A 14,213-nucleotide genomic window follows, 5' to 3' on the forward strand; every position below is an offset into this window, starting at 1 on the left:
ATCCCTACTCCGCTCCAGGAACACCCTTCTCACCCTCGGAGTCCCTCGCGCCCACACAAACCCAGTTATGCTCCTGTTGACCCGCCTAAAGATGGCCTTTGGGATAAGAATGGGGAGGTACTGGAACAGGAACAAAAACCTTGGGAGCACCGTCATCTTGACTGACTGCACCCTACCCGCCAAGGACAGCGGCAACGCGTCCCACCTCTTGAACTCCTCCTCCATTTGCTCCACTAGCCTCATGAAATTAAGTCTATGCAGGGCCCCCCAGCTCCTGGCCACCTGGACCCACAAATACCTGAAGCTCCTCTCCGCCCTTTTTAGTGGGAGCTCACCAATCCCCTTTTCCTGGTCCCCTGGGTGAACCACAAACAACTCGCTCTTCCCCATGTTGAGCTTGTACCCCGAGAAATCCCCGAACTCCCTGAGGATCCTCATTACCTCCGGCATTCCCCCCACCGGGTCCGTCACATACAGCAGCAAGTCGTCCGCATAGAGTGACACCCTATGCTCCTCCCCACCCCGCACCAGTTCCTCGACTCCCTCAGTGCCATAGCCAGGGGTTCAGTCGCCAGCGCGAAGAGCAGGGGGGACAAGGGACACCCCTGCCTCGTCCCTCGATGCATCCGAAAGTACTCAGACCTCCTCTTGTTCGTGGCCACACTTGCCATCGGGACCTCGTACAACAGCCTAACCCACCTGACTAACCCCTCCCCAAACCCAAACCTCTTCAGCACCTCCCACAAGTACCCCCACTCTACCATATCGGAGGCCTTCTCGGCGTCCATCGCCACCACTATCTTCTCGAAACGTTCCTGCCATTTCTTGTGGAGCGCCTCGTGCGCCTCCACCTTTACCGCTAGGCCCACGATCTCGTCCTCGTTATCTGAGATCTTTTGTCGGACCTCGCGGATCGCCACCCCTTGGGTCGTCTGGGTCTCCAGCAGCTTATCAATAGAAGCCTTCATCGGCTCCAGCAGGTCCGCTTTGAGCTCCCTGAAGCAGCACTGGATAACCTCCTGCTGCTCCTGCGCCCACTGCATCCACGCTGCCTGGTCCCCGCCCACCGCTATCTTGCTCTTCTTCCCTCGCACTTTCTTTGGCTTCACCACCACTTTTTTAGTCGCCCCGCCCCTGGTCCAAGCTATACACCGTCGGGGAAATGTTGCAGTCCTCTTCCCACACCAGGAAATGTCAGAAAAATGCCGTTGGGGGCCCTGAAAAGAGCCCAAAAGTCCGTTCCAAGCGGGAGCTGCCGAACGTGCGACTTAGCTCCACTTAGCCGCAACCGGAAGTCCGGACCACAACTTCTACCAGTTCCTCTTCCCCTTTTTAAAATGTCCTGTAGCTGCTCTGAGATTTAGTAGTTAGTGCAGTCTTGATGTCACCTATACTGTATTTCCAACAACAATATCATTTGAAATGTAATGATATAAATAGTATGAAGCTGTTCAATTTTAGATTTTTGTTTTGAAGATGGATATGTAGAATTTTTATCCAGTACTTTATTAATATTGACGTTTATCCTATTCAGTGTTCAAAGCTGCTGTCCGATACCAGCGTGATCCAATTTTACCCAAGCAAATTTGTTTTGATCACTGATATTTTGGATACTTTTGGTAAGAAATTCTTATGGTGTTCCTTCCTTTTATTGCCTGGCTATGTTTAAGCTTCAGAGACGAAGCAGAAAACTATTGTATGTGCAGTGCAATATTTTGCAGTGATTGGAGTAAGTGCTGCTTAAAGGGCCCCAGCATGTTTCCTGGTTTATTCACTATCTACAGAGAGGGAGAAAAGCTGCATTTTGAGATTAGTGAGAAATTTAGTCAATTTATACTCGACTCTCAGTGACCTTTACTTGATGCTTCAGATTAAATCACCTTCCCTGGAGTTTCACTGAAAAATGCAGCATCTTTTATGGAATCGTTAACTGTTCTTCATTTCAGTGGATTTTTTTTGTTGGAAAAGGTGAATACAGACTGCATTTGGCAGGCAGCCCCCGCACTGGGCAGCCCCCGCACTGGGCAGCCCCCGCACTGGGCAGCCCCCGCGCTGGGCAGCCCCCGCGCTGGGCAGCCCCCGCGCTGGGCAGCCCCCGCGCTGGGCAGCCCCCGCGCTGGGCAGCCCCCGCGCTGGGCAGCCCCCGCGCTGGGCAGGCCCCCGCGCTGGGCAGGCCCCCGCGCTGGGCAGCCCCCGCACTGGGCAGCCCCCCGCGCTGGGCAGCCCCCGCGCTGGGCAGGCCCCCGCACTGGGCAGCCCCCCACGCTGGGCAGGCCCCGCACTGGGCAGCCCCCGCACTGGGCAGCCCCCGCACTGGGCAGCCCCCGCACTGGGCAGCCCCCGCACTGGGCAGCCCCCGCGCTGGGCAGCCCCCGCGCTGGGCAGCCCCCGCGCTGGGCAGCCCCCGCGCTGGGCAGCCCCCGCGCTGGGCAGCCCCCGCGCTGGGCAGGCCCCCGCGCTGGGCAGGCCCCCGCACTGGGCAGTCCCCGCACTGGGCAGCCCCCGCACTGGGCAGCCCCCGCACTGGGCAGGCCCCGCACTGGGCAGCCCCCGCGCTGGGCAGCCCCCGCGCTGGGCAGCCCCCGCGCTGGGCAGGTCCCCGCGCTGGGCAGGTCCCCGCGCTGGGCAGGTCCCCGCGCTGGGCAGGTCCCCGCACTGGGCAGGTCCCCGCACTGGGCAGGTCCCCGCACTGGGCAGCCCCCGCACTGGGCAGCCCCCGCACTGGGCAGCCCCCCACGCTGGGCAGCCCCCGCACTGGGCAGCCCCCGCACTGGGCAGCCCCCGCACTGGGCAGCCCCCGCACTGGGCAGCCCCCGCGCTGGGCAGCCCCCGCGCTGGGCAGCCCCCGCGCTGGGCAGCCCCCGCGCTGGGCAGGCCCCCGCACTGGGCAGCCCCCGCACTGGGCAGCCCCCGCACTGGGCAGCCCCCGCACTGGGCAGCCCCCCACGCTGGGCAGCCCCCGCACTGGGCAGCCCCCGCACTGGGCAGCCCCCGCACTGGGCAGCCCCCCGCACTGGGCAGCCCCCCGCGCTGGGCAGCCCCCCGCGCTGGGCAGCCCCCCGCGCTGGGCAGCCCCCCGCGCTGGGCAGGCCCCCGCGCTGGGCAGGCCCCCGCGCTGGGCAGGCCCCCGCGCTGGGCAGGCCCCCGCGCTGGGCAGCCCCCCGCACTGGGCAGCCCCCCGCACTGGGCAGCCCCCCGCACTGGGCAGCCCCCCGCACTGGGCAGCCCCCCGCGCTGGGCAGCCCCCCGCGCTGGGCAGCCCCCCGCGCTGGGCAGGCCCCCGCGCTGGGCAGGCCCCCGCACATGGCTGGCCGAATTTCACCTTCACCTTCCGCAGCAAGTTGATATCTTTTTTACAATATGTTTGAATCTTGTTACTCTGGTTTTAAGCATCAATGTCTGTCATAATATGCATCATTCTACATAGAAATTTTAACATTGCGAAGAATAATAATGTGAAAAGTTATTAACGTTGTAAGTACTGATTTTTAAACATTATCGTGCATCTGGTCAGTATTTCTGTTTTCATTATCTTTTTGTATCTAACAGTTATTGCTAATTATGCATGTACAATGCTTTCTTAGCATCAGTTACTTCACATCAGTGCTAAATTTGTGGATTACAAATCTGGTGTTGAGGCCTGAACCGATGAAGCAAAATGGAATGAGACTACCTCCTTCAGGGAGTCTTCTCCTCTTCATTCTGATGTCTGATTGGGCTCTGAGTCTGGAATCATGTTGCCTTTGTGTGCAGCACTGAAAATGCGGCTCCAGATGTGTACAGAACTGAGTGCGCTGCTCCAGATGTGTACAGAACTGAGTGCGCTGCTCCAGATGTGTTCAGAAATGAGCGCGCTGCTCCAAATGTGTACAGAACTGAGCGTGCTGCTCCAAATGTGTACAGAACTGAGTGCGCTGCTCCAAATGTGTACAGAACTGAGCGTGCTGCGCCAGAAGTGAACAGAACTGAGTGAGCTGCTCCAGATGTGTTCAGAAATGAGCGCGCTGCTCCAAATGTGTACAGAACTGAGTGCGCTGCTCCAGATGTGTACAGAACTGAGCGCGCTGCTCCAAATGTGTACAGAACTGAGCGTGCTGCTCCAAATGTGTACAGAACTGAGTGCGCTGCTCCAAATGTGTACAGAACTGAGCGTGCTGCGCCAGAAGTGAACAGAACTGAGTGAGCTGCTCCAGATGTGTACAGAACTGAGCGCGCTGCTCCAAATGTGTACAGAACTGAGTGCGCTGCTCCAAATGTGTACAGAACTGAGCGTGCTGCGCCAGAAGTGAACAGAACTGAGTGAGCAGCTCCAGATGTGTTCAGAAATGAGCGCGCTGCTCCAAATGTGTACAGAACTGAGTGCGCTGCTCCAGATGTGTACAGAACTGAGCGCGCTGCTCCAAATGTGTACAGAACTGAGCGTGCTGCTCCAAATGTGTACAGAACTGAGTGCGCTGCTCCAAATGTGTACAGAACTGAGCGTGCTGCGCCAGAAGTGAACAGAACTGAGTGAGCTGCTCCAGATGTGTACAGAACTGAGCGCGCTGCTCCAAATGTGTACAGAACTGAGTGCGCTGCTCCAAATGTGTACAGAACTGAGCGTGCTGCGCCAGAAGTGAACAGAACTGAGTGAGCTGCTCCAGATGTGTTCAGAAATGAGCGCGCTGCTCCAAATGTGTACAGAACTGAGTGCGCTGCTCCAGATGTGTACAGAACTGAGCGCGCTGCTCCAAATGTGTACAGAACTGAGCGTGCTGCTCCAAATGTGTACAGAACTGAGTGCGCTGCTCCAAATGTGTACAGAACTGAGCGTGCTGCGCCAGAAGTGAACAGAACTGAGTGAGCTGCTCCAGATGTGTACAGAACTGAGCGCGCTGCTCCAAATGTGTACAGAACTGAGTGCGCTGCTCCAAATGTGTACAGAACTGAGCGTGCTGCTCCAAATGTGTACAGAACTGAGTGCGCTGCTCCAAATGTGTACAGAACTGAGCGTGCTGCGCCAGAAGTGAACAGAACTGAGTGCGCTGCTCCAGATGTGTTCAGAAATGAGCGCGCTGCTCCACATTGGGATCTCTGGGGAACACGACATCTTGACAATCGGAAAGCTTTATCCCTGTTCATCATCCCCCACCTCGTAACCAATCACCAGCCTTTTTAAACCCAATTGTTTGCTGTGTGGTGTTCCAAATCAATATTAACTGCCCTTTTCAAACAAATAAATCTGAATCTATGGCCTTTGGGCCTTTGGCGTTTCAGCCTGAATTCCACCTATGATCTGTGGGAAGATTTCATGTTAAATAATTTAATTGAATGACCCCTTTTTGATTGCAGGCAAACTAGTATATGAGCGGATTTTGTCCATGTGCGCAAGTAGTCGAGCTTCCTTTCCTGGAGCCTCTGTGTCAGGTAATTTTAATAAAGGAATTACATTTTCAGGGAATTTTTAAAACTAAATTAAAAAAACTAAAATGTTTGGAAGTGAACCCAATAAGAGCCAACAACATTGCGGTATTATTGCATTTCGCCAATGAAACAGAAACAGATATTTTAAGTTTTGAGTTTAATATTGGTTCTCCACTGCAGTGCTTCCTAAAGGAGATTACAGAGCGACCTAGTTGTTGGAAACATGTAATTTATTTTTCTGAACAATGTTTATTTTGCTTCATAATGTTGATGACCTTTTCAGTAATACGTGTTGTAATTATAATGCAGATAACTTTGGTCCAGATGAAGTGAATGAAACAGCAAAGGAAACTTGTCTGAACTGGTTCTTCAAGATTGCCTCAATCAGGGAGCTCATTTCTAGATTGTATCCTTACCAGATGGACCAGGATGAATAAAATGTAAAATGCAACCAATTACAAATTGGAGCTTACTTGTTAGCAGGCTAGCTGCAGTCCTTTTAATTAAGAAGGAGAATGAAGAGAGAATTGATTATTTTAATCCTTTCAAGGGGACTTTTTATTTTATTTTACTCGCTAATAAATTGAGACTTCCCCACATGAGTCATAAAATGTTCTGATCATCCTTGATTACCCGGGAATCTGCTGGGTTACAGAGAAGCCTGTGGCTTGGTGACTTCTCCCATCACTTCACCACAAAGAGGCAATCCCTTGAGTAGGGGTGGCCAAAGCTCGGGAGAGAGAGGGAGACTGAAAAGTGGGAGCAGGAGGACCAAGAGACTGGAAATTGGGGGTGAGCGCTGAGGCCGTGGAGATTGCTAATAGGGGGCTTGAGTCATGGGCGCGATACTGGATAATGGGGGTCGGGAATTGGGGTTTATACTGGGATAGGGAGACAACAGAATAGTGGTGATGGGATGAAGAGGGAATGGAATGGGTTTAAAGAAGGGGAGTGGAAGACTGGAGGAAGAACGAATAAAACCTCTGGAAATATATCCTGCCAGGTTGGGCAACCCTCAATGTAATGCACAATGTCAGTGAATCTGAAGTTTCTGCCACAAATACTGCAACAGTTATGTGTATTGCTGTTTAACTTGTTTACTTTATACTATAAGGATTTTAAAACCCTTGCACAATCAACCCTTGCATGGTCACATATTTTGAATTATGTCCAACTTCTGTTACACCTTGGTTATATTTCAAGCTAACTGTTCTGTGCTTTGCATGAAGTAAAAAATGTATTTGCCTTGATTTAACTCAGTTACGTGGAGGTGGCCATATTAAAATGTAACATATTCCTTTCTAAAACGTAAGTATGCTGGAATTCTATTCTCATTTTTAATATATCTAAACCATGAATGGATCTAATTTTATATCAGAGGAATTAAACTTGTCAAACTGGTGTGATGAAAATATGTGCTGAGATTTTTTAATTCATTTGGTTTGAAAGTTAATACCAGATGAAAGTGAACACATTATTAGGCAAAGTGATATCCAGTTTTTATTTTTTTTTAAAGTGGTATCTCTGAGACTCTTCCTCGGTTGACCTCTATGATCAGAGGCATTGGTGATCCATTGGTTGCTATCTATGCAAGAGCATATCTTTGCAGGGTAGGCCACAGTATTTTCTTTCACCTTTTCAGATTACATTAAGTGACATTTTCCAGTTACCGCACATCATCTTCGCAAACAGAAATTCTACATTATTCTCGTGTTCAATTCTGTTCCCTTTTCCCAACAGGTTGGGATGGAAGTGGCACCACAGTTGAAAGACAACTTGAATAAGAATTTTTTTGACTTCCTCTCCACGTTTAAACAAGTACGAAATTAATTTAATCTTGATTTGGGAAATTATTCTTTTCTTTGCATTTACCCCTCAACCCTGTACAAAATGACCACAAATCTCTGAAACTGCTTGCAAATATCAACCATTGTTATTGAAATTTGAGTGTATCATTTCACAGTGTCACCCAGTTGATATTCCTCTTGATGACTCTGCAAATGTGCTTTTTTTTTAATGGTCAAATTCTAAAATCAGACACTTTCCATTGCAGCACAGGAACATCAAACAAATCGTTGTACAAGTTTGTATAGTGGCGTAACCCCGATATAAAATGTTCTGCCTGCACACACTTGTTAACCTTTTCCGTGTCTACACCTGGAATGAAAGTTGCCTCGGTAATTCTTGTCCATCTATAATTGTACCCTCCTCCCAGCCCTCCAACTGGAGATACTGCTGTGTCATCCCAGGCAGGACAGTTTAATCAGAACACAATAAGATAATATCATTTTTCTTGTGAGCAGATGAATTTATAATGGTAACAAAAATAAGGATGTATGGCTTTAAAAATGGTAACTAAATGACATTTGTGCAGAGCTAGTCCAATTATCTCCTCGCCCCACTTCACTCTGTCTTTCATACCCTGTGTGCAAAGACACAGGAGATTTGTGTGTGCAGCTTCTGAATAGAAATTGATTTGAAGATGTTTTAAAAGAAGTCATAGATTGTATTGCTATGGGATATTGAGCAGTTTAAAATCCAAAGAGACCTGCTAACCTCAATATCCTTTACAATGCGCTAGTTTTGTAATCTGATCATACTTGTTCCTTTTATATATAGATTTGGCCTGATTTTGGCACAAGTAAAATCCCTAGATGTTTTTAACTTTTTAAACATGCTTTATTGTAGCCTTCGCACTGCACCTACAGTGTTAAAAGCAGCAATAACTGAGAATTGTGACTACGCTTTCTGGTGACTGTATTGAGGAACAGGGCCGCTGACCTGTGACCCTTCCTGAATGGATGCTCATCCCAATGTGGTTTGCTGTTATTTTTTAATTATAGAGTGGAGGTGCAAAAGGTTGCTTTCACATGTTTTTATAAAATTGGTCAAAAGCAAACTCAGATCTGGGAGTACAACCCAGCAAGCAGCTTGTGGATACAGTTTTGCTGTTATAGATCCTGGAACTGGCTATCTTACATAAGAATAGGAATAGATTATTCTACCTCTTGAGCCTGTTCTGCCATTCTGTTAAAACATGGCAGATCAATACCTCCACTTCATTCATCAATTTCTGATCTCTATTCCTCGATTCCATTATGTAAGAAATTTGAGGGGCGGCACAGTGGTTAGCACTGCCGCCTCACGGCGCCACGGTCCCAGGTTCGATCCCGGCCCTGGGTCACTGTCCGTGTGGAGTTTGCACATTCTCCCCGTGTTTGCGTGGGTTTCGCCCCCAAAGATGTGCAGGGTGGGTGGATTGGCCACGCTAAACTGCCCCTTAATTGGAAAAAATTAATTGGGTACTCTAAATTTATTTTTAAAAATAAGAAATTTGAATCAATTGCAATTTAAAAACTTATTTGTTTGTGCCCTAAGCCTGTAGCACGGCAGCTTTGGTGGTTCCCCAGAGGAACGGAAGGAAAAAGGGTCTTGTTCTTATCAGCATTTTAGAGCAATTTATGCCTGCAAAGAGACCATGTGTTCTGAGTCAGGTTTCTGTGACAAGTGTGCTATGCCTTCTCATCCTCTTTGCAGACTTCAATACAGTCAATCACACTTTCTTTCTAAAGTCTTTGTTGTCCTGCTCCCTCTGTTTGGTTCTGTTCTGACCAGACTTCCCTTCCAAAGACTTGTCATAGCATTTATAGCATTTACAGTGCAGAAGGAGGCCATTCGGCCCATCGAGTCTGCACCGGCTCTTCTGGACTTCTGGACTTCCCCCAAGAATCCACCATTAGTGCCGCCTTCAAAGAACAAAAAAAGGTACAGCACAGGAACAGGCCCTTCGGCCCTCCAAGCCCGTGCCGACCATGCTGCCCGTCTAAACTAAAATCTCCTACACTTCCGGGGTCCGCATCGCTCTGTTCCCATCCTATTCATATATTTGTGTCTTTGTGCTGCTCCTCAATGCTGTCCCTCAACTGCCTGAAAAATTTGCAAGTGTAAGCCGAAGACCCCTGCCTCTCTCGGTTATCCTCGTCACCTCTTCACTCTGTCTTTGCTGTCTCTCAGCTCGTTTGGCATTGCTCATTTTGTTGCCTCGTGTTTTTTTACCACTTTCACCTGGTCATTTGCTTTGCTCATGCCCAACGCTCGGTCTGGCAGCATGTTTATCGTCAGCCCATTCTCTTTGGTGATCACTTCTTCCATCCTGTTTATTTTGGCAGACAAGTAAATGTAATTCCAGTGTTTAAAAAAGAAAGCAGAACCAGTCCCGGGAACTACAGACCAGTTACCTTGATATCTTTGGAAGCAAAGATAATGGAATCTTTACTCCATGGCCTAACAGAATAGCCTTTGGAAACAGAAAATATGGTAGCACAGGCAACACAGGTCTCCAAAGAGAACACCATGATTGACCAAGTCTGTTGAATTATTTGAAATAACTGAAGAAGTAGACAGCGGTAATGTAGTAGATGGAATATATTTAGAATTTCAAAAAGCCTTCAATAAGGTACCACATCGTAGACTCATACTTCAGTCAGAACCTGTGGAGTCAGAGCAAGTAGCAGAACGGATAGCAAGCTAGCTGTAAAATAGAAAACAGAGTACTTTTTTTATTCATGAGATGTGGGTATCGCTGCCGGGGCCAGCATTTACTGCCCATCCATAATTGCCCTTAAACTGAGTGGCTTGCTCGGTCATTTCAGAGGGCATTTCAGAGTCAACCACATTGCTGTGCATCTGGAGTCGGATGTCAGCCAGTACAGATAAAGATGGCAGATTTCCTTCCATAAAGGACAGTAATGAACCGAATGGGATTTTACGACTATGATTGTTTGACTCGCACCAAAGTTATTCATCGTAAACTATTTGGAATTGGAATTTGGATCTTGGAATTGGGAGTACAATTCCAATCTTAGCGAACAACAAGTTGGAAAGTGAAACTAATGCTGCGGAAGACTGTAACCAAATACAGTAGCCTTCATAGATCATCGAGTTTACAGTGCAGAAGGAGGCCTTTCGGCCCATCGAGTCTGCACCGGCCCTTGGAAAGAGCACCCTGCTTAAGCCCACACCTCCACCCTATCCTCGTAATTCACCTAATCTTTTGGACACTAAGGGGCAATTTCGCCTGGCCATTTTGCATCAGTGAGCATGTAATTGGAAAATGGATTTCATTATAATCAGCGTGAGGTAGTGCATTTTTGTAAGAATAATAAGAGCACGTAACTCTTTGAAAAATGAGAGTCTAAATGGAGTATAAGAACAAAGGCTTCTAGGGTTCCAGATGCATAAATCACTTAGTTAATAAAGCCAGTTTTTGTAAAGAAAGCATTGGGGTTATTTCTAGATAGGTAAAATTAAAAAACAGATGTAATTTTAAATTCATGTTGAACATTGGTTAGACCATACTTAGACTACTTTAAACAGTTCTTGCCTTCACATTATAAACATTTTGAGGTACCAGAACTGAGATTTTGCATCTACCCTGCAAGATTGAATAGGCTGGGCCTCTTTTGGGTAGAAGAAGGAAGGGTGACCTGATGGTGTCCTTTTAAGATTATGAAAGGGATTGATAGGGTAGACATGACGAAAATGTTTCCACTTGTGGACGAGACCAAAATTAGTGGCCACAAATATAAAATAAAGTCCAGTAGGAATCAGAGTGGCTAGAATGTAGAACTTGGTACCACAAGATATACTTGAGGCAAATAATATGAGTGTGATTAAGGGGAAACTGGATCAGCACATGAGGGAGAAAGGAATAGAATGCTGTATTGATGGGGTTTGATGAAGAGGGGTGAGTGAAGGTTGTATGGAGTTCGAGCACTGGCATCGACTAGTCAGGCCGAATGGCTCGTTTTTGTGACGTGTGTTCCGTGTAATTACGATGCTTGTTCACACTTGGTATTGCAAACCTGTTGTGCAAACAGCACGTGTTTAATTGCAGCTCGTAGTCTTGTGTTCGAACTTCAGTTTTAGTTTACCTTTTCTTGCTTTGTCCTGTGCAAAACAGTCTGAACATCATCGATAGGCTTGGGAGAAGCTGTGTGCTGGTTCTATTAGATGTTTGAGGCTGGGGCTTCTTGGGTCGTTAATCTCTCACCTGAAATGGTAGGGAGATATTGGTCTGTTTGGATGTTGGAATCACAAGGTTGGGTTGGTCATGATGATGGTTGTGTGATGCACACAACGTTCTTGTTGGGTGGTGCTACGCCCGGGTCATATGCCCATGAACCCATGAAGAGGTTGGACATTTTTTTAAAAAGGTCACCAAGTGATACGGATAATTTACCGTGGCAAGTCGGACATTACGGGGGTCAGGTGACCTTTTGTGCTTTCTCTATTGAAAAGGGTCGACTCATGTCCTGAACATCCGTGTAACACGCTGCTTTTCTACGCCAAGCAAAAAAACTCATTGCCCAATTGGATGGTGCTTGACTGTCAGCGAGACAGTCTTTTTCCGCTTTCCCCATTTTCAACACTCTTCTCTCCAATAAAGAGAAATGTTAAAGGAAATGACAGAAAAACCCCAATTTTATTTAATGTCCGGATGATTTTTCCCCAAGGTTGCGACAGCAGTGCCTGGAGACTCCAGGCCAGTCCTCGCCAGTTGTCAACCTGAGCCTGAAGCTGACTGAGGCACCAAGACTGCCAATCCCTTTCAGCCATTGACCCACTCTTAACCGGTGGACCTATCCTTTCCCACTCTGTAACCTGTATTTGTCTGTGTGAACTTTGAGTGTGTGTTTGTGAAAGTTGGTGCATATTTGTTGGTTTGCTTAGATTGGTTTCAGTATAATAAAGCTGACCTTTCTTAAACTCAAGAAAACATGTCCTATTGGTTATTCTATGATCCCAGTATGTAAACAGCTAAGTACCCACTGAATGGCAAGCGTATCCTTTTCGAACAAAAAATACAGTCACAGAATTGTTATGATGCAGAAGGAGGCCATTCGGCCCATTGTATCTGCATTGTCTCTCCAAATGAACATTGGACTTGGTGCTATTCCCCTGTCCCTGCACATTGTTTCTATTCAAGTAATTGCTTAATTCCCTCTTGAAGCCTCGATTGAACCTGAATCCATCACACTGCCAGGCTGTGCATTCCAGAACCATTCACTTTGAAAAAGTTGTTTATCATCACATTTGCTTCTTTTGCAAATCACGTTAAACCTTTGCCATTTCATTCTCCATCCTTTTTCAAGCAGGAAGACCTACTCTGTCCAGCCCCCTCATGATTTTGAACATCTCTATCAAATCTCCTCTCAGCCTTCTTCTCTCCAAGGAAAACAGTCTCCAGTCCATCCCCATAATCATCATAAGAGGGCATCTTGACAAATACATGAATAGGATGGGAATACGGACCCCGGAAGTGTAGAAGATTTTAGTTTAGACGGCGCAGGCCTGTTCCTGTGCTGTACTTTTTTTTGTTTGTTGTTTGTTTATAACTGAAGTTTCTCATCCCTGGAACCATTCTTGTGAACCACTTCTGCTCTCTCTCCAATGTGTTAACATCCTTCCTATAGTGTGGAGCCCAGAGCTGTGCACAATATTCCAGCTGAGGACTAATTAGTGTCTTGTACAAGTTCAGCATAACCTCCTCGCTCTTGTACTCTATGCCCCTTTTAATAAAGTCCAGGATACTGTATGCTCTCTCCACCTGTGCTGCCACCTTCAATGATCTCTGCACAAATGCACCCAGGTTCCCGTACTCCTCCAACCCTTTAACAATTTTGCCCCTTATTTTATGTTGTGTCTCCATGTTCTTCCTACTAAAATGCATCACCTCTCACGTGTCCGCATTGAACTTTATCTGCCCACTCCATCAACTTGTCTACCTTTTTGAAGTTCAAAACTGTCCTCCTGATGGTTTGCAATGCTTCCAAGTTTTGTATCATCCACAACTTTGTATTGTGCCCTGCACACCAAGATCTAGATCATTAATATACTTCAGAAAAAGCAAGGGTCCCAATACCAACCCCTGGGGAACTCCACTGCAAACCTTCCTCCAGCCCGAAAAATATCCATTAACCGTAATTCACTGTTTCCTATTACTCAGCTAATTTTGTATGCATGTTGTTCATGTTCCTTTTATTCCATCAGCTGTAACTTTTCTCACACGTCTGTTGTGTGGTGCTGTATTGAATGCCTTCAAAAATCCATGTGCACAACATCAACAACATTACCCTCATCGATCCTTTCTGTTACCTCTTTTAAAAAACCTCAAGCAAGTTAAATTAAACATGATTTCCCCTTCAGAAATCCATGCTGGCTTATCCTAATAAACCCAGTTTCTTCCATGTGTCTAATTCTCCTCTGAATAATTGTTTCTAGAAGCTTGCCGACTACTGAAGTTAAACCTCGATTAAAGGTAGAGGAGACAAAGAGGGAAGCCTTTCGATGACTCCTCACCTGGATGTAACAGACATGAAAACTTTTAAATTCCAATTCCGGTCATATCTCCATAGCCAAAGAATCCTTACGGTGCAAAAGGAGGCCATTTGGCCCATCGAGTCTGCACCGAGCCTCCATAAGAGCACCCTATCTAAATTAAGGGCATAAGTATGTGGGTGTTGCTTAGCAACTGGGACCTTTTGTAAGGTAGAGAGGGTGGTAAGGTATGGACGACAGGGTAGCACAGTGGTTAGCACTGTTCACAGCGCCAGGGACCTGGGTTCGATTCCCGGCTTGGGTCACTGTTTGCGTGGAGTCTGCACATTCTCCCCGTGTCTGCGTGGGTTTCCTCCGGTTTCCTCCCACATGTCCCGAAAGACGTGCTTGTTAGGTGAATTGGACATTCTGAATTCTCCCCCTGTGTACCCGAACAGGTGACTAGAGGATTTTCACAGTAACTTAATGTA

General features: G+C 47.5%; 1 protein-coding gene across 1 annotated transcript in view; it reads left to right on the top strand.

Annotated features, from left to right (window-relative positions):
- The window catches only part of vps35l (VPS35 endosomal protein sorting factor like), a 158,850-nt gene that overhangs the window by 36,781 nt on the left and 107,856 nt on the right, over positions 1–14,213 (top strand). The window contains 6 exon segments of the mRNA XM_072481891.1: positions 1,535–1,619; positions 5,332–5,406; positions 5,713–5,809; positions 6,664–6,711; positions 6,920–7,013; positions 7,144–7,221. Of these exon segments, the coding sequence (XP_072337992.1) occupies positions 1,535–1,619; positions 5,332–5,406; positions 5,713–5,809; positions 6,664–6,711; positions 6,920–7,013; positions 7,144–7,221 (477 nt within the window).

Source organism: Scyliorhinus torazame, chromosome 17 (assembly GCF_047496885.1).
Source record: "Scyliorhinus torazame isolate Kashiwa2021f chromosome 17, sScyTor2.1, whole genome shotgun sequence".
Taxonomy (NCBI): Eukaryota; Metazoa; Chordata; class Chondrichthyes; order Carcharhiniformes; family Scyliorhinidae; genus Scyliorhinus; species Scyliorhinus torazame.